Source organism: Pipistrellus hanaki (assembly GCF_964339955.1).
Source record: "Pipistrellus hanaki genome assembly, chromosome: 1".
In the NCBI taxonomy this organism is placed as follows: Eukaryota; Metazoa; Chordata; class Mammalia; order Chiroptera; family Vespertilionidae; genus Pipistrellus; species Pipistrellus hanaki.
The window spans coordinates 84,684,820-84,706,297 of NC_140503.1; the positions used below are offsets into that span (position 1 = coordinate 84,684,820).

Here is a 21,478-nt window from a genome sequence, read left to right on the forward strand (position 1 = left end):
AAAAAATTTTTCTGCATTATTTTTCCCCCACTTAAATGTTATATACCTTTGAAAATTTGTATAGATCCAGCTAATTTTTATTTAATTTTTAAATGCCATAATTGTATTAGTACAGTATTAAAATAGAAAACTTCATTAATCATTAAGAAGTAATTGATACACATCAAACTCTTAACAACATATGTATGCCAAGTGATAGGAATGGAGGGAGACCACCACTAGGGGCTTTAGCTTTCTATATTACATAATTTTCAAACTTTTATAAGCATTTTACTTATATGTGCAAAAAATAAATATTTAAAAGAAAACAAAATAAAGAAAAGACAGCCTGGATTATCTTTGTTTTCCCATGTTCACATAGTGGTCAAATGAGCGTGCAGATTTAAGATATATAGGGTGGTAATTTGATTATTAAGTCATATGTGACCCAGCTGAATGAATGTAATAACAGACAGATGATGGTTCATGTCATTGACATGAACTGATTTCCCTTGTTCCATATTTAACAGCTAGTCATTTCCAGAATTGGCTTAGACCCTGAAAATGTCCTCAGCAGGGATGCCGTTTTGAGCCTGGGACATTCTCTAACAGCTGGAAGACATTCAGTGACTCCAAATGACGAGGGCCGGTGGGAGCGTGAGGATGGGCACCTGTCCTGCAGCTTCCCTGAGCTAGCAAACACCTTGCTCTGGCAATGTGCTCTCCCCTGTGCTCTTTTAGATATTAAGTTTTAGAAACAAGTCTAAAGAATGACAGCTCGTTTTAAATAGCCTTCATTTCTACAGGCCATGTCGTAAGAGTTTTGAGCTGGTTTTAGAGAATGGGGAGAGGCAGGAGTGTGGCATAAATAGACTTATTTTCATATTCCCAGGCCCCCATCTTCAGAAAAACTCTAAAGGTTAATAAAGCAGTTCCCTCTATTGCAGAGTGAAAAGCATCCACAAATATAAAATTAAATGTAAAGTTTGTGAATAATGAAATATTGCAGTTTCGTGTTGTAGTCTTATAGCATAAAGCATTTGAGCTGTTTAACATTAAACCCCAAAGATTTAATTGTATAGATACCTAAGTGACTCGGACATCGTAAGTAATTTCAGCATTGTAGCATTGTATTTGCCAGCAGATATAGTCAGTTCTTTTACCAACTGAGATATCATTTAGTCTATAACTTAAACAAGCATTGATAAAGTTTTTTACAAAAGATGCTATCAACAAAACAAACAGAGGACTTTGTATTACTTCAAAGCTTATTTATAATGTGTTTAGAAAAAATTCAATGGAAACAGGAAAATAATGTCTTGATTTTCTAAACTTTACAACATCTGCTTCTACTTACTTTTCGGCATTGGAAAGGTCTCTGGATTTCAAGTGAATTGCTTTGCTTTCTCTTTGTCTATTCCTTTACTTGACTATCTTCACACTAAGGCACAATCTACAAGCCCATGAAAACTATGGCATGGATAACAAAGGAATTTTAGGACATAGGACACAGTATATGGAAATATGTCTCAAAAGAAAAGCCAGGTATATAAGGAGCAGACCTCTCCATAAAAATACTCAAATACATGTATTGTTCTTTCTCATACCATCCAACACTGGTTATTTACATGTCACTCACAATCTTTGTTAGATCGCATGAAAAATATTTCCTAAAGGAAAAGAACTTTTACTTGTATGTGTGTGTGTGTGTTAGTATGTATGTATGTGTGTGTATATATGTGTGTGTATGTGTGTGTTGCCCAAATACAAGTGAGAGTATTAATATAATGTTCAGTAAATCCACAGGTTTTGAAACACACACACACACACACACACACACACACACACACCCACACACACAAGTGCATTAAAATATGCTGGGAACAACATTCTCAGTGCTAATCTACTACGTTGGGCTTTTGATTTCCTTCTCACATCAAAAGGATTTAAATCCAAAGACATTTTACAAATGTTTTCAAAATTTTTAAAAGAAAAATATTTCTTTATACTCAGTGAGAGTTGCTCATAAAACACACAAATGTCCAATTACTTCAGAGGGCATACAAGTCTCTCATTCCTTGATCTTTTTCTGTCTGACTAAGCATTCATTTATTTGACTTAAAATAAGTTACCTTAAATAATGTAACCATTTATTTTGCTGCATTTCTTGATTTGAGATTTCAGTAAATTTTGCAACAGGATACAGAGGGTAAAAAAATAAAGCTGATATATTGGTCATGATGCAAAAACAATTTTATTCAGAACTTTCTTGGCAACCTTGAGATGTTTTAAACATTTGTTGGTAGCTTCTTATGAAGCTTATTTAAAGGCTATGTGATATTTGTAGTTAATATACAAAGGAAAAAATAAAACAGGGAGAAAATGGCATCTAGCAGCACACTCCGAGGTTTCACCACTGGGTTACCAGACATTCTTTCCTTCATTTCCCCAGTGGGGCTGACCTCAACATTCTTGGTGTCCAAGACTTCTAAAAGAATGTAAGCCATGTTATCATCCCCAGAGGGGAAAACTGAAACAAAACTGGATGAGATGTCAGGTTAAGGAATAGGTCCACCATGTGTTTAAGAAGGAGGAAAAGTTCCAGTGAAATCACACCAAAGATCAAGGCTTGTGGACATGGGTTCAACCACATGAAAGAAGGAGAGCAGTTTGCCACTTAGTCAAAAGTCCTTCACAGCCACCCCATTAAAGAGCAAGTTGGGAGACATTATTCTTGGTTTCTGCCACACACCTGTGAGATCAAGATGGGAGAGAGAATACAAAGAGATCCTTATCTCTAAAGAACTTTTTAAATGAAAAGATATTGAAAGTCAGGAATAAAAAGGAGGAAAGAAAACAGAATCCTTCTTGGTCATCACTGACTGTTGGCAGCCCTGCCTTTTATGATTGCTTTGATTATTTGCTGAATTCAAAAAGTTTTAAGCATGGGTAATTTCATGCTTCAGTTTTCCTTTATTTTCCATTTTATTATTGCATGTTTTAAAATGGTTTGAGTTCTAGAATCAATCAAACCACAACATAAGAGACTGACTTAAAATCTGTACGACTTCACTTGAAGAGGAAGTAAAAAGGAAATCAATTCTGAAAAAGAAAGGAAATTGTCACAAGCTTTCCAACTTTTTCTCAAAAAAATTAATATTTTCATCTAATATTATCTTTAAAATATAATTTTATTGATTTCAGAGAGAGGAAGAGAGAGAGATATAGAAACATCAATGATGAAAGAGAATCATTGATCGGCTGCCTCCTGCATGCCTCACACTGGGGATTGAGCCCACAACTCAGGCATGTGCCCTTATCAGGAATCAAACCATGATGTCCTGGTTTATAGGTCAATGCTCAACTACTGGGTAACACCGGCTAGGTTAGTATTATGTTTAAATCACCACTTTGAGAAAAATTTTTAAATGTCAATGCTTCTCCTAGGGCTTAGTCATAGGCACTATGCTTTCCTCACTCTGTCCACTGTGGGTAACTGCATTGACTTGCAGGGCCTCAGTTAGCATCCATAGACTTCATATTTTCCTTTGGACCTGCTCATCTAACTTTCTAATAAACAACTTATTTGGTATCTCATAAGCCATCCAATGCATGTTCGGAAGTGAACTCATGTCCTTACTTCCTATCTCCCTATCCCAGCGTTCCTCCTATGTTCCTTGCCTTCAGTGTCTATTCGTGTAGCCCAAATTGTTAATCCAAGAATTTTTTTTGACTCTTCTTGCTCAAGCCCTGTCTATCTGCTTTCTCAGATATCACTTTGATATCCATTTATCCCCATCTCCACTATCACTCTAAGTCATTCTGATCTCTGACACATTTTGCTGAAACAGCATCCTAGTCAGTCTCCTTGCCACTAATCTTGCTCCTATCCAATGCATTTACCCTCCACACAGCCATTGAGGTAATCTTTTTGGAAGTGATCCTGATAAAATGCAAATCTGATCATGAAACTCCATTAAAACCCATCAATAATTTTTCATTATCCTATAAACAAATCTAAACACCTTAACTTAAAAGAATCTTACTATCTATCCTATGCCTACTTCCCAACTGCTGAAGTTTAAGTATTCCTTCCAGTCACATTGAGCATCTTTTAGTCCCTAGAACCTGACACACTTTCATCTGAAACATGCTGTTTTCACTGCCAACCCCAATTCAAATGTCATTTTTTGAGAGAGATCTTTTGTTACCCTAAACTAGATCAAGGTTCCAGCTATGCTTGTAAATCACCCTAACTTCTATTGTATCACTCATCACATACTGTTGTGTGCAGCATCTCCTCACTTTAAGCTCCGTGACCGCAGGGACCACGTTTGTCACATTAACTACTACTACGCACCTGATATTTGGTAGGTATTTAATAAATACTGATTGAACAAATAAGTGTATTTACTTAAAATTTCTCCTTTTACCCGTACAACAAACCATGCGATCTGCTATATACTTATTGGTGACTAACTCATTTATTGTACAATAGAGCCATCTAAGATAGAAATTAATATTCAAGATACCCCATAATTAAGGCATCTCACAGAATTTATGAGCATCCCTTGCTCCAAACTGTGCCTAGTTAACAGGATAGTAACAAGGTCAACTAAGCTTGGCAAGGTTCAGAGACATACTAGCCTTTGACTAATCAAAAAATCATGGGTAGAATAAATAAAGTTGTTTAGTGGTTATTTATTACCTCTATCTATTTTGCTTGATCCTGTCATCTAGTTTGGAGAAAAGTAGGGTTATTCAAGGTGCTACTTAGCTGTAGGAATATTTTATTCAGCCCCTGTATCTAATTCTAAGGCTAGTTATTACCCATGAGACTCTTAGACTCTGATCATGTAACCAGTAATGTGCCTTTGTGAATTTTCTCAAATTTATTTGAGAACATAAGAAAAATCATGGGGTTATATAGGCATTACAATGACATCTAAATTAGAAGTTTTTTAAATATGTTTTTATTGGTTTTTAAAGAGGAAGGGAGAGATACAGAAACATCAATGAGAGATAAACATTGACCGGCTGCCTCCTGCATACTCACTACTGAGGATTGAGCTACAACCAGGGCATGTGCTCTATCCAGAAATTGAACAGCAACCTCTTGGTGCATGGGTCAATGCTCAACCACTGAGTCACACAGGCTGGGCAATTTTTGTTTGTTTGTTTTTTAAAACATATTTTAACTCTCTCTCTAACCCTTGGGTATGTTTCCTCCTAATGGGAGGTGTAACATCAGATGTAACTTCTGGAGATAATTATAACTGACAGAAGATGCAATGTTAATGATTCATTGTGGAAAGTGGCTCAACTGTGTCAAAGCTGGGTCATAAGACATGATTTAAACCAAAGGCACACCATATGCAGTGGTCTCACCTCATGACCAGCACTCAGTCAGTCCATGGATAATGTTCTGTTCCTGCTGCTGCCCATCAGAATTTGACCACCTCCAAATGGTGACTGTCTCCAAAGAATATTACATCAAACAGGAATTTCTCATTGCCTTATTTATGCTTAAGTCTTAATATAGGGCTACATTATTATGCCAAAAATAGTTATTGCCTTAACAGTTTTGTTGCTCTATATTGCTTAGGGTGATAAAATAACAATTACGAGTTAAAACATTTTCAGGGTTCTCTTTAATTTTTCACTCCAGCTACTAATGCTTCATTTCCAGCACTGAACATTATAAAGTAAGGTGCTGCATAAAGCATAAAATTATTGGATTAACTCAATCATCCCTGGATAAATATAAAGTCTCAGCAGGAGAAACCATATTCAAGTTATTACAGAATCTCCTCAGTATCTAAGCTATATTTACTAAAAGCTAGGAAATTATGCCCCAGCTGGGTGGCTGAGTTGATTGGAACATTGCTCTGTACATCCAAAAGGTTTCAGGTTCAATTCCTCATCAGGGTACATACCTGGGTTGCAGGTGAAAGAACCATTGGGGTGTGAATGAGAGGCAGCTGATCCACTAATAGATGTTTCACTCCCTCTTTCTCTCTCTCTATCAATTAACATCCTTGGGTGAGGATTTTTTTAAAAAGCTAGGGAAGTATGAAAATGCAGCAACTCTGCCACATTGCTGGAAAGCCATAGAGTGACTTTCTATCAAAGTCTCTATCCAAAGCTAGTAATAAAAGAGTGGGCTTTATCCCTGGCTGGTTTGGCTCAGTGGATAGAGCATAGGCCTGAGGATTGAAGGGTCCAGGTTCGATTCTGGTCAAGGGCATATGTCCAGGTTGTGGGCTTGATCCCGAGTAGAGGGCATACAGGAGGTAGTAAATCAATGATTCTCTCTCATCATTGATGTTTCTATCTCTCTCTCCCTTTCCCTTCCTCTCTGAAATCAATAAAAATATATTTTTTTAAAGTGAGCTTTGTAGACACACCTGGATTAGAAACTTGATCTCACCTATTTATCCCTGAGCCTTTTAAAGCTTTGGAAAAAGGTAGTGTTGATACCTACCTATCTCACATGATGATGTGAACACTGAATTAGTTAGTACCTGTAAGCCTCCCGGCCCATAACAGGTATTAAAAAATGTTTGTTTTCTTCCTTCTTCCTTTTTCCAGTCACACTCACACAGCCACTGGACAAAAATAGAAACCATTCAGATCCAATATTAGCAGGTCCCTTTCTGCAGGTCTCTCTTCACAGTAGTTTAGTCTATTATTTTTCTTATAAAAATCAGGGGTTGTTGTTTCTTCAAGTATTTCTTTCATAAAAATGAATAAGGGCTATTTTGTAACTTTGTGTTTAACACAGCTAAAATTCAGTACAACAACCTAAATAAAACCAATTTTTCCTTTTTTAATTGACTTTATATCATTGATTAGTTAATTATTTAGATATCATGTGTACAAATCTATAATACATCATCTGTATATTGCATGCATGTTCACCACCCCAAGTCACATCTCCTTCACCATCTCCTTCACCACCACCATTTATCCCCCTTTTACCATCTTCTACCTTTCCCTATCCCCCTTCCCTCTGGTAATCACCATATTGTTGTCTGTGTCTATGAGGTGTCCTTTTGTTTGTTTTTGTTGTTCTGCCTGAACCTTCACCTTTTATATCCAGCCCCTTAATACCTCTCTGCTCTGACAGCTGTCAGTCTGTTCTCTGTATCTATGTCTGTTTCTATATTGTTTGTTAGTTTACTTTGTTCATTAGAGTCCATATGTAAATGAAATCATATGGTACTTGTCTTTCTCTGACTGACTTATTTCACTTAGCATAATACTCTCCAAGGCAATCCATGCTGTTGCAAAAGGTAAGATTTTCTTATTTTTTAATGCCCAGTAGTATTCCATTGTGTAACTCTACCACAGCTTTAATATATATATATATATATATATATATATATATATATATATATATATATATATTAATTGATTTTAGAGACAGAGAGGAAGGGGAGGGAAAGAGAGGAGGGAGGAAGAGAATGAGAGAGAGAGAAAAGAGAATTTGCTGTTTTACTCCTTTTTTTAAAAAAAAAAAATAATGTTTTATTGATTTCAGACAGGAAGGGAGAGAAAGAAACATCCATAATGAGAGAGAATCATTGATCAGCTGCCTCCTGCACGCCCCACACGGGGGATCAAGCATGCAACCTGTGCATGCCCTGACCTGGACTCAAACTAGGACCCCCTAGTTCATAGGTTAATGCTCAACCACTGAGCCACACCGGCTGGGCTTGCCCATTTTTTTTCAATTTATCTTTATTGTTGAAAATATTATAGATATCCCCTTTTCTCCCTGTTGATCCCTTCTAATCCACACCTGTTGAAAATATTATAGATATCCCCTTTTCTCCCTGTTGATCCCTTCTAATCCACACCTGCCCCCCACCCCAGACCTTTACCAAACTATTATTGTCTGTGTCCATGGGTTATGCATACAGTATATGCATACAAGGTCTTTGGTTGGTATCTTTTCACCCACCCTCCCCTGCCTTCCCTCTGAGAACAGTCTGTTCCATGCTTCTCTGTCCATATATCTATTTTGTTCATCAGTTTAATTTGTTCTTTAGATTCCACATATGAATGAGATCATGTGATACTTGTTTTTCTCTGACTGGCTTATTTTGCTTAGCATAACACTCTCCAAGTGCCTCCATGGTATCTCAAAGGAGAAGAGATTCTTCCTTTGTACTGCTGCATAGTCTTCCATGGTGTAAATGTAAGCTTTTTCATCCACTCAACTGCTGATGTGCACTTGTGCTGTTTCCAGATCGTAGCTATTTTTTAAATGGATTGTTTGTTTTTTTAGTGTTTCGTTATATGAGTTCTTTATAAATTTTGGATATTAACTCCTTATCCAATGTATCATTGGTGAATATGTTCTCTCATGAAGTGGATTGTCTTTCTCATTTTGATGATAGTTTGCATATTCTGAGAGTAAGAAGTATAATAGAATGGGATCAATTCTTTCAGCCCATACAGTGCTATTAAATTAATTCACAAAGTTGTTTATTCAGTCAGCAAGTATTAAGAGCTCACCAGGTGTCAGGCACTAATATACTAGGGCATGTGCAACTGCATCTAGGTACTTCTGGATTTGATTTACAATGCAGTATCTGAAGCACATTCCTCGTTTTATCTAATGAGTGCTACCCACCACAATTAGTCGTCTTCTTAACTATAACAACAACATATGCTAAGTGCTTATAATACCAAGTGCTTATACCATTTACAACACTCATATAAGGCAGAGGTTGTTATAATCTCCATTTTATAAAGAAGGAAAGAGGTGTGAAAGAATATTTGACTGTCCAAGGCCACCCAGTTGGTAACCAAAAAAAAACAAACAAAACAAACAAAAAACCTCTGAAATACAAAGCAAGTCTCTGAAGTCTAAATCAGTGCTGTTCAAAGTCTTGTCCTCCATGGGTGGCAGTATCAGCAGCACCTGGGAGCTTGTTAGAAATCACCTGGGAGCTTATCATAATTCCAGGGAGTGTGGCTTAGCCATGGGTTTGACAAGCCTTCTATGCGATCTTACACATGCTAAAGTTTGATAAGCACTTCTCTCAACCACTACACTATACATACTATTCAGCTTCCCTAGTTCACAAATTATAATACTAATGGTGTTGGGTTACATTATTGCTCTCCTGCATTTAAGAATTTTTAGGTTTCCTCACAGTTGTCCTTTGGGTTGGATTCTATGGGAAGTGAAAACATAACTCTGCCATATCCTTTAAGCAGCTTGACTATTCATCCTAATTCTCCTGGGATAGTTCCATTAAAGCTGTTGTCTTGCTGCAATTAACTGTAGCCTTTCACTCTCCTAAGTGCCATAGTTTGAACTATAAATCATATGGTGGCCCTACTTAAAAGCCACTACTTGCTCTGGCTACCATCACTCCAACCTCATCTTTTACCATTCACCTGTCACTCCTATGTACTGGCTACAAAAAAAGGTTTTCTTTCAGTTCCTTAAATTTTGAAACTTACTTGTAATGAAAGGGCTTAACACTCCTGTTCCCTCTTCCTGGGAGGCTCTTCCTCTAGGTCTCAGAATAATTTGCTCCCCCTCAGTGGCCTTCCAAAGGTGGAATGAGAGAAGCAGTCCACCCTATGGATAGGTAATTTAGAGAATTTTATAACAGTAATAAAACTAACTGAAACGCAATCATCATCAATTCGAAACATTATTAAAAAAATATTGCTCCCCCCAAAAAAATATTATTATTTGTCCTTTAATAAACATTGTAGTCTACATGGAAGTTGATTCTGAGAACTCCCAGGTATATAGGTGGCCTGCAGACAAACACTGGCATAAATAATTGCATTTATTCCAAAAGTAAATTACTAAAATGGTCTTGGAATAGTTACAATTTATTTTAGGTAATTTGTGCCTCCAACCTCTGTGTTACCACATTCTTCAGTTTAAACAATAGATTTAAAATAAATTGTGGTAGAGCAGTGATTGAAAAAATGAGGAAACAAAACTTGAGTTACTTCAGTTTTGTCATGTTATTTCACATGTTGGGATTTTTATTTGTATTCAAGATTTAAATCAGGGAATTCCAAGGGAGCCAGAATAGCCTAAATAGTCTTCAAAAATAACAAAGTTGGAGAATTCACACTTCTCAATTTCAAAAATTACTGCAAAGCTACAGTAATCAAGAAATTGTGGTACTGGCATAAGGACCGTCACACATGTCATTGAAATAGAGTTGAGAGTCCAGAAATAAAGGCTCACATTTACACTCAATTAATTTTTGACAAAAGTGCCAAAACAATCCAATGGGGGAAAGTCTTTTCAACTCATGGTGCTGAAACAACTGGAAATCCACATTCAAAAGAATAAAGTTGGACCCTCAAATCAACTCAAAATGGACCAAAAACAAAAAATGCAAAAACTAAAATTATAAAACTTCTAAAAAAGAACATAGGTGTACATTTTGGTTGCTTATATATCTTGGCTATTATAAATAATACCTTAAAGAACATAGAGTGGCATATATCTTTTCAAATTACTGTTTAGCTAAAATATGTAAAAATTAAAATGGAGAATTTATTAAAATATAAGTAAATAATAAAAGAACATAGGTGTGAATCTATAATTTTGGATTAGGCCATAGTTTCTTAGATATGACACCAATAGCACAAAGAACAAAGGGAAAAAATTGGACTTCATCAAAATTAAAAACTTTTGCCTTGAAAGGACACTTAAAAAAAAGTGTCTTCTTTTTTTCTCTCAATAGAATGAGAGAAAATATTTGCTATATAATGAAAAAATTATATTCTATACAATAGGGACTTATATCTAAAATATATACATATTCCTTACAACTCAATAATAAAAATACAAATAATGTAATTAAAGTAGACAAAGAAAATATACAAATGACCAGTAAGAAAATGAAAAGATGCTCAACATCATTAGCCATCAGGGAAATGCAAATCAAAACATAACAAACTACCACTTCACACCCACTAGGATGGATAGAATCAAAATGTCAGATAATTACAGGTGTGGACAGGAGGTGAAAAAGTTAGAACCCTCATTCATTGCTGGTGGGAATGTAAAATGGTGTATCATCCAGTTTGGAAAACATCTGTCAGTTCCTCAAAAGATTTAACATAGAGTTGCCATATGACCTGGCAATTCCACTCTAGGTATTCAGCCTCCACAAATACAAACATGTGTTCACATAAAAACGTATACATTCGTATTCATAATAGATTTGAGTATACATAATAGCAAAACTGGAAACAACCCAAATGCCCACCAACTGATGAGTGGATAAATAAAATATGGTATAACCATACAATGGAATATTATTCAGCAAGAAAAAGAATGAAGTACTGATACATGCTACAATAGAGATCAACATTACACACATGATGCAAAGTGAAAGATACTGGTCACAGTTGAGAGCATATTTATGACTGCTTTTATTTAAAACATCCAAAATAAGTAAACCTATAGATCCAGAAAGTGGTTTCCTAGGGCTGTGAGGAAGGGAAGTGATGGTATGGGGAAACAACTGGGGTTATAAAATATTCTAAAATTGTGATAATAATTGCATAGCTCTATGTGTATACTTAAAAAAATACGTTATACAATTTAAATAGGTAAATTATATAGTATGTGTATCTCAATAAAGCTGTTTTCACAAAAAAGATTTAAGATGATGAAACATGGTGCAAACTGCATACTATGTAAGGTATGTTATTTTTCTTCTTTTATAAAAAATACAATGATGTACAACCTGGCTGGTGTGGCTCAATTGGTTGGAGTGTCATCCTGCCAGACACCAAAAGGTTGAAGGTTCAATTCTTGGTCTGGGCACATACCTAAGTTGTGGAACGACCCCCTGAGTGTGTACAGGAGGCAACCAATAGATGTTTCTCTCTCTCTCTCTCTCTCTCACTCTCTCTCTCTCTCTCTCTCCCCCCCCCTTCCCTTTCTCTCAAATCATTTTTTAAAAATATAATGATGTAATTAAAAATACTAATCCTTTACTCTTTTGTAATGTTTATTTTATTTAAATTAATTTACTGGCATGATAATATATGAAGTTCAATAACTTTTTTTCATTATGTTTTTTTCTAGCCATTATATTATTATTTTTAATTTTTTTATTGATTAAGTTATTACATACGTGTCCTCATCCTCCCATTTGCCCCTCCCACCCCATTCCCACTCATGCCCTCACACACACACATACTCCCCATTGTCTGTGTCCGTTGGTTAGGCCCGTGATTGGCAAACTGCGACTCACAAGCCACATGCTGCTCTTTGGCCCCTTGAGTGTGGCTCTTCCACAAAATACCACGACCTGGGCAAGTTTATTTTGAAGAAGTGGCATTAGAAGAAGTTTAAGTTTAAAAAATTTTGGCTCTCAAAAAAAATGTCAGTCGTTGTACCGTTGATATTTGGCTCTGTTGACTAATGAGTTTGCCCACCACAGGGTTAGACCTATATTATTATTACTAAAAATAATTTTTTCTAAAGGGGAGAAGAATGTTAAAAAAGTATTCATTCATCCTAGGTGATAAATATTCTAGAAATGCCTAAAATATTCTATTCAGCTTTTTATTATTATTTAGTTTTGCTCACATATCAGCATCTCAAGAGAAGCATTTCCTAACCACTTTATTTAGAACAGATAGCACTCCATGCCCCCAAATGATATCACTTTCTATCCCTTTACTCGGCTTAACTTTCTTCATAACTTTTATGATTAGCTAATATATCTTTGTTTATTTTTGTTTCCTTCACTAGAATGTTAGCTCATTAAAGGGTTGTCTGCTTTGCTCACTCCAGTAGCCTCAATGTATAGTACACATTCAACCAATTTAGGGTGAATAAATAAACACTAAAAATTATATCTACTGCTTACATTTCTTCACAAGAAAGATAAAAAAAAAGTTTTGTCTTTGTGCACAATTTCTGTTATACATTGAGATGAAAACATTGATTCTCATCCTTCTCATCAAGGGTGTGTGGACATCATATTCTACTAGATTCTTCAAAAATATCTGGACAATCAAAACCCCTTTGTTTAAGAATTTGAAATTTTAAAAAAAATTATATATTTTTTGCATTCATTATCTTCAATGAGGTTTAGGAGCCTTAATCCACTCAACTCTGCAAAATCTCTTTCTTAACGTTAAAAAAATAAAATAATTTTTAAGGTTAATCAGCTTAGATTATCCCAGAATTCATTACTCCAAGCTAGTGATAAAAACCAGCCTCCTTTATTGAACCTAAATATTTCTGGACTTTGTTAAAGCAGACTTCAAAACACTTACTTTTGAAAACTTGACAAATTTTTATAGAAACTACTTCTTGGAATCTAGATTTTCTCTTTATTATTGTTGCTTTATCTCCTTTTCAAAATAATAGTTGTATTTTTAAAACAAAGCAGAACTCTGTTATAATATGGTTCAATATTACAACTGTTTGGGTAGGCCATAGGTCAAATCCTGTCCTTCCCCAAATGGGACAACCACACATAGTACAAACTTGATCACATTGCTAGCCCATAACTTTTTAGTTAGTCATGAGCTGGGACATGACAATTAAGAAAAAAGGATATTACCATGTGTATAGTTGTGTTAACATAATATTCCTTCTAGAAAAGGAATATTTCTCCTATTTTTAAAACATTGTTCCAAAATGTCTTTTTTAATAATAAATTTGGTGGATTTAGATGATTGTGTGTAGATTCTCAGCTACTTAACCAATCTAAAGGCTGCATTACACAAAGTGTAAGATGTGAAGTTGGAATGCCTATGATCAATCTCCAATCTACCATTTACTAATTGTATCATGTTGTCCAACTAACCTATCCTTGTTATACCTCAGTTTTATAACCTTTAAGGTAAAAATAATAATAGTACTCACCTCAAGAGACTGTGATGATTAAATAAATTAATTCATGTGGAATACATAAAACAATGCTTATTACATAGGGCACTATCAATAAGTGGTAGTCTTTGTTTTCAGGCTGAAAGGAAAAATACATGTAAAATTAAAGTCTTAGTTACCACTAATACATCAATTAAAAATAAAAAGATACAATTTCACACATTTTAATAAAAAATTAGTGGGAGGACTTGATTTTAGCTTCAAGCCTTCCATGTGTAATTACATTTTATTTGTGCAGCTAAAGTAATGACTTTCTGAAGTGAAAATTTATACAGAAGCCTAAAAGATGCAAGATTATTTTCTTACCCTGTTTCAGCCTAGTAGAAAAAAGGATCCATGGCCCTCCTGCTAAGTTTAGACTAGACGCGTTTCTTAAACAGTCACATATTTCTTCATTAAACTGTTTTTTAATGGCCCTTTTGATGACTGCCAGTTTCCTCCACAATAAAAGAAGTTTTGACCTGTGAATTCATTTTTTTTAAATCTAGTAATAGCTTTGAATACATTAACTGAACATCGTGGACCAAATCAGGAGCCAATTAGTTATGTTTTCCATCATCTGAATGAAATAAAAATGAATCAACTTCATCACTAAACTTAAAAGGTTGTCTTCATTGGCAAAGAAGTCTAAACATTGTTCAGCTAATTCAAGTTCCTTTTAGAAAGTAAGGAAAGTTGAATTATCTGTGACCTGAAAACAACTGAGTTTCATTTTCTCCTTCCCACTATAAAGGCTAGTCAAGTGACTTGGTACCATTGTACAGACGCACGTCCCATACAATTACTTTAAGAATTCATTACTTAGAAGGCTGTCTATCAATTATGACCCAGCACAGTATTCATTTTCACAAATAGAGGCTACTTATTTTTCCTTCCTCGTTCATGCTTTATTTTCCTTTTTCCCTCATCTAGATATTGGGATGATGTGATGAATGCCTCTACTCATCAAGCGACCATCTTTGTTAAATAGGCCTTACAGATAATCAACTCATCAACTAGTTATAACAAGTAAGAAATGAGAACCATGAATGAGTCTGGAATCTCAATGCAAACACTCTCCAACCATGTTTGCTTTTTGCACATCCTTTCTCCTCAAGCCCTTAGTTTTTGTAGATAACAGCAAAAAAAAAAAAAAAAAAAAAAAAGTTTTTTAGAACACGCATCAAACACAGTATCACTATTTTATGCCTTTCCAGATAGTTGTGAGAGTTACATCAAGCCTAACAGGAAATATGCTTTGTTTCACCAATGCATATTGGAAAAGATCCTCATTTTCAGGTGCACTTTATTCAGGGTTTCAAAAGAGAAAGCTAAATATCAGTTTTAATATTAAATATGTCACCACAGCTTTGGGGATTTTCATTTTATAAAATTAGAAATAAAATTGGGAGTTACTGATAATTCACAATTGAATGTTGTATATAAGCATTTCTTCTTTTGAAAATTATCTTTAGTTTCAGATGGCCTTTCATGGCCTAATTATTTCCTAATTATTTGCTTAAATTGTTAAAATATCATAAGGCTTACAAGTTCTAATTTAAATACTCTAACTTGAAAGTTCTAATTTAAATACTCTAGTTCTGCAGCTGTTGCTTTTGTAGAATTCCCTTCTTGTTAAAAGTTGAGGAATAATGAAGCTAACAATATAAAATTTAGATAATTAATAAATAATTTTATGTTTAAAACCAGTTGAAAGTGGGCAGCTAACTAAAGAGAGTACGAAAAAAAACCCTTACTTTTAATAATCAGTTCTTGTTGTGAATATACATTCAGTCGCATACCTTTCTGTCAAAGTCTCTGAGTTGAGAATAGGCCCCTGCCAAGTCTCTGAAAATCGCTTGTTCAAAAATCTTAATTATAAGAAAGTAAACAAAGAGCGGGTTGAGGTAGTGCAGAGTTCTAATGAGTTAATATAACAGAACTCAAGAAAAGTCAACTCTCTTCAAAGCCAGCAGCTCAGCTCTGACAGTCATCCATCAAACTGAAGGTCTCCTTAATAAATGCCAATTATAGGGCATATATGCACAAACGTGGCTAGCGTAAGCCATGGGATCATTTTCTTCTGAGAAAACTAGTGACCAGAAAAACACCCAGGCAGTGCCAGGGACCAGCCCACCCGACAGGGAGGCTTGCTTCTGATCAGAATACTAACTAGTATTATCGCTCTCCCTCGTTTTTTCAACTTTGAAAAGTTCAGAACCACACAGAATTTTGTTTGGGGTTATACAAATTCCTTCACAATTTGTATAGAAGTCTAACGTAACTTTTTAAAAGCCGTGACATGCCCGTAATGTATACAGAGTCTCTGACTTCCGCCGTGAGCGAGGCTTTTCCCTAACTTAATCATACTCAAATTTCACCCCTTTTAAAGATCCTGATTCAAAAATGTTCACTCATTCTCCACAGTCCACAAATTTATACCATCTCTTCCTGTGGCATTTTATGTGCATAAATTAAAAAAGAATGGCCTCCAATGAGGATTAAAAGGTTGAAAAATATCAGACTTTCTAAATTTAGTTTCATTTTTTCTTATTTTAATTCTCAAAATGTGTGTTCACAGCAGACATATATATTTTTTTCCTACATTCTTATAAAACAGTCCATTCATGTTAACCTTATTATCTAAAGGAAATGCTGGCTCAACTCAGACAGGAAGTTACCTCATAGGCTTCTTATCATATCACCATGTAACCCTGCATTTATGACAAATAAACACATGACAACTCTGGAGAAATAACTAAAATATGCCCTACTGGTACCACTGCTCTTATTGTGGAATTCAATAAGAACTCATACTCAACTTTCAAAAATGTTCCTCTGCTACCTTTTTATTATCTACCCAGCCAGGTGCTGAGCCCATCCTCAAACACGTTTCCTAGTGGTGTATGATGACATCAGGGGGAGGGGAGGGAACTTTCTTAGAAAATATGGCCACAGATATTGGCCACATTTTATACCACAGCATTACTTCTTTAATGCGGATAGGTGGGTTTTCAGAAAGAAGGGCTATATTCTTCTATGATGACAGAGATAATTAATAGGGTAAATGAAAACATTCATGTTTGATATTTTTATGCAAATGAATTAGAATAGTCTGCTTCGGTCCCAAGTTGATGTCTTATCTAATTGCCCTATAAAGTGACATCTTCCATCACACATGTGGACCCGTGCTAAATTCATTTATTTCCATCTTGCCTGATATGATGAATGGTCTGAGCTCCATTCAATTATTTAAAATGTGCAAAGAAACAGAAACAATGAGACTGGCAAAGCCCTCTACATTCTTAGGAACAATTTAGGCTAATTAGCATCAACTTCTCCCCCATTCATCATACCCCTTTAGAAATATAAACAAACTGTCAGCTTTAACCTAACAAACAGATCACTGAGCTACTTAACACAAATTATTCTTACATGAAAAGCTCCTTCTCAGGCAATATTCTCCTTTAGGGCATCTGGGAAGCTGAGCTATTAAAATTGAAGACATATGTTCCAGTCAAACTCAACTCCTGGATTGTAATGATCGCTGTTGTGACAGTTTTCAGTCAGCATACTTGCTGCTGGCAACACAGCCCCAAGCCTGCGTGAAACACAAGTCAAATGGAATGATGCAAGCAGAGCTCCAGATTCAGAAGACATCTTCTCGCACTATCATCTTCTCGCACTACCTACTACGGTTTAGTTAGTGGGGCTCACTCATGATCTTCTATTGCAGCTCAAAGTTTGACTGCATTTCATTTAGGGAATGAGATTGAGGAAGATAACAAATGGGGTCTGTGACAAGACTGTGAGAATTTCATCCTGTGTTATTTTCAATTACATCCTCTGAGGCTGATGCTACTCAACTTTCAATATTCAGTTGAAGCCTTTCAGTGCTGGCCTATAATCTCAGAGAAGCTGGAGAGGGTATGGTTGGAAGGGTCCAGATGGAGATAAAGGTAGCTTGCAGATAAATTTGGGATGGCCCTCAGAAGGACAACTTAGAAACTGAACTCCTTCCTTTCAACTAACAGGAATAAAAACGAGTAATTTGCACTTTTACATACCAGAACTTTGTAATTAAATCCTTTCCTGAATATTGGACCCAGATACTATTTTCTTCATTTGTTTAAGTGCAGCCACCTATGCACCATCAATTCTCATTATTTGCCTGAGTTATGCTCTATAAAGTCACCGTTAACACTGAATTAGCGAATTCTGAACCCATTGCTCCTAGGGGAAATGCAAGGTTAAGTTCCTGCAAGCCTCTGGCCACAACCTTTTCATCAGCTGATCAGAATGCAACCTTATTTCACATGGGTTTCTGTTGAAAGACACCTTATTTGATACATATTGTTGGCTTATTAGCATTGATCTCACAACCAACAGCACTATAACTGATGCCTGAATAAAGCTTATCAAACACATGGCAGGTCACAGACTTCTTGTGTTTAGCAACACTATGTTTGGGGACCATGTTAAACAGTGAAATAGCCAACCAAAAAAAAAGCACAAAAAATGTGAAAAACATGGGACTAAGTAGACCAGGAAAGGGACACTTGTTTACAGTATGAGATCTGAATAGGAAGGCAGAAGGTCATCTTGCTCAATATCAGCTGGAAGCATGCACTTCAGATGACTGAGTTTTCACCGCTCTGCACATGTCTTCCCCACATGTTTCACTGACCGTGACAGCACCACAAGTATTGATTTTGAGGTTACAAATAAATGTTGGCAAGTAAGCAAGTTCACAAGTACTAAATCTGCAAGTGAGCATGGACTGTATATACATTCATACATAAATACTCCCCTCAGATTTCCCTCTGAGTTGTTTCTCTCAGTATGATAGTGTCATAGTCTGAAAATCAAGCAAAGCCTTCATAAGCTAACTGATAAATTATGATGGCCACACTTTCTAGTACCATGGTAAGTCATAAAACACTTACAATATATTCCTACTAGAGGCCCAGTGAACAAAATTTGTGCAGAGGTAGGGTCCTTAGGCCTGGCCGGCTATCAGGGCCTATCTGTGGGGAGACAAGCAGGATGATCAGGGCCCCATGCTTGCATACTCCTTGGCTGGCCTGGCAGTGCCTGCTCACTGGCCCTGCCCCCCCACCCCACCACCACTGCTGGTTGGGGCCTGCTGGCGGAGGCAGCTCCTGCATTGAACATCTGCCCCCTGGTGGTCAGTGCACATCATAGGGACCAGTCGTTCTGCCATTCAGTCAATTTGCATATTAGGATTTTATATAGATAGATTCTTTAGTTTATTAGAAATGTGAACACTGATGGCACTATAAATACTGCAATAATAGTGTCCATCCATACCCAACCCACCATATAATACTGTTTCTACTTTGCTGCAGTATTTGGATTACGATTTGTTGTGGGTAATTGTTGCTAGCATCCATATTCCCCCACCCCTACCAACCTAGGTCTCAGATTTCCCATCCACACTGTTTAGGCAGGGTTGTCTCCAGAAGTGGGCTATTTGGCTTTAAGCCAATTAGTGCATGCCATCACTTTAGCTACAATAATTCCTTTAGGATGGGCACACAACTCAGTCTGGGCTAAAGACACTCCAGGAGGTATTTTCTGAGCACTTCTTGGAAAAATTGTTTCTCTCTGAGAGTCATAACAGGAACCAGCCTCAGGAGGAAGCAGGCATTACACGAAGCAGAGCAGAGACATGTAAATAAACTGAGTCCTCGGTGATAGTGTTAAGCTACTAGCCAAAGGCTTACATTTATTGTACCATATTTTAAAATTATTCAATAACTAATAAAGAAACACCCTTTATTGCTTAAGGTAACTTGAGTGAGATTCTATTTTTCTTATACTAAAGAGAATTCTGATATAGTTACATGCTAGTTTTTACCTGTCTGTTACACATACACACACACACACACACACACGGAAACATTAATTACCTGAATTATCTTTGCTCATCTTTTTATAGACTCTTTCCTTCCTAGAAGCATGACTGATAATAGAAGCCATTGATAAATACATTTAATTTAATTAGTAGAATGGAGAATACCTTCCATGGATGGAATCATAAACCGTATACCAGATTAAACATAGGATGACTAATCAAGGTGGCTGCTATCCACACTGCTGCTCACCCATGAGAACAAAGTTCTTGATATAATTACCTTAAATATAAAGTGGTTCATTTTCTATTATATTATACACATTTGCACTACAGAAAACTAAAATATTCAATAGTCATTTTTAGTTTATCAAGTAAAATTACAAAGGTAACAATGACTTGTCTCCTGCTCACCCCTTAAAGTAAGATAACTTTAAAATACTTTTACTTCAGCACCCCAGACTCCAGTTTCTCTGGGTTGGGATAAAAAGAATAGAGCTGAATGTTACCCAAGCTTCATTTATAAATGTAAAGCAATATCCCAACTTTATAAAACTTCTGCCTAGTCTCTTTCTCTATGGGTGGTTTTAACAGCCATAGTTTTTTGTGGATGCAAAACTGTGTCTATAATAAACTGCAACTGCAATTGACCAACCTCAGAAGGTCTGACAAGTGACTAATTACTCCCACAGGTGGCCAACTGCTTTGGCAATTAGCCCATTGTAGGCAAAATTCACAGTATATAAGAAAGAGGCTTCCTTTTCAAAATATTCACACCTTCTTTTCGGAGAATGAATGCAGGGAAGAGGACTTACAGGAAAAATGGGGGCGGGGAGAGATGAAGGCATAAGGGGTAAATGCAAAAATGAATGGTTTCTTCAACAAACAAACCATTTAATCGGATTTTTTTCCTCCCAAGGTGGAGGAATTCCACCTAACCACCCCCCACCCGACCACCCACCACCCACCACCACCACCACCAAATAAACCTCAGTAATAACCTTAAAGAGAGACCAGGCCATCTAGCTAACCAGTTTTAATAATTCTAAAGTCATCTGCCAGAAACAAATTTTTTCTCTTTAGCTTTTTATATGTTTCAGAAATTATTGAGTGGATACTTAACACCTTCTTCATATCACACAGTAAATAGCATAAGACTTGTGTCTAAATGTACATTTTTCAATTATTTATTTTAATTATATTAGAATTCTGATGCACGAAGATTCGTGCTAGAATGGGCTTTCCTTTCCCTGGCTGCTAGCACCTCCTTTCTACTCTGGCCCAGCCCATTTCGCTCAGGCCCCAGAGCCACCTCTTTCCTCTTTGGCCCCACCTTCCCACACTTCCCAGAGGCCCTGAGAGACCGGAAGTGAGGCAGAATGCCTGTGTCCTGGCCCCATCACTCAGCGCCTGTGTATGCAAATTAACCACCATCTTTGTTGGGTTGATTTGCATATCACTCCTGATTGGCTGGTGGCATAGCGGAGGTATGGTCAATTTATATGTTTGTCTATTATTAGGTAAGACTATTGCATGAGCTTCCTACTAAAATGTTTTTATGTTCTAGATAACACTCCTATATCATAGCAAAGTGGTCAAGTGTAGAATTAAATATTAAAGATTTCTTTCCATAACAGACTTCAATCTAGAATTATGTGTTAAATGCTCATCCTACCCAAAATGATTTACAGATTCAATGCAATTCCTATCAAAATTCCAATGATCTTTTTACA

At 36.2% G+C, this 21,478-nt stretch overlaps 1 protein-coding gene across 4 annotated transcripts in view; it reads right to left on the reverse strand.

Annotated features, from left to right (window-relative positions):
• The window catches only part of SLC25A21 (solute carrier family 25 member 21), a 496,250-nt gene that overhangs the window by 403,448 nt on the left and 71,324 nt on the right, over positions 1–21,478 (reverse strand). The window contains exons 1-2 of one of the 4 annotated variants that reach the window (XM_084874940.1): positions 12,186–12,357; positions 9,460–9,580 (exon numbers count right to left, since the gene is read on the reverse strand). The exons of 2 other annotated variants lie outside the window; for them this stretch is intronic. In XM_084874940.1, coding sequence (XP_084731066.1) covers positions 9,460–9,580; positions 12,186–12,326 — 262 coding nt within the window. In that variant the 5' untranslated portion in view covers positions 12,327–12,357. Of the gene's footprint in view, positions 1–9,459; positions 9,581–12,185; positions 12,358–21,478 lie in introns of those variants that run through there. One more of the 4 variants, XM_084874939.1, reaches the window with a different exon arrangement.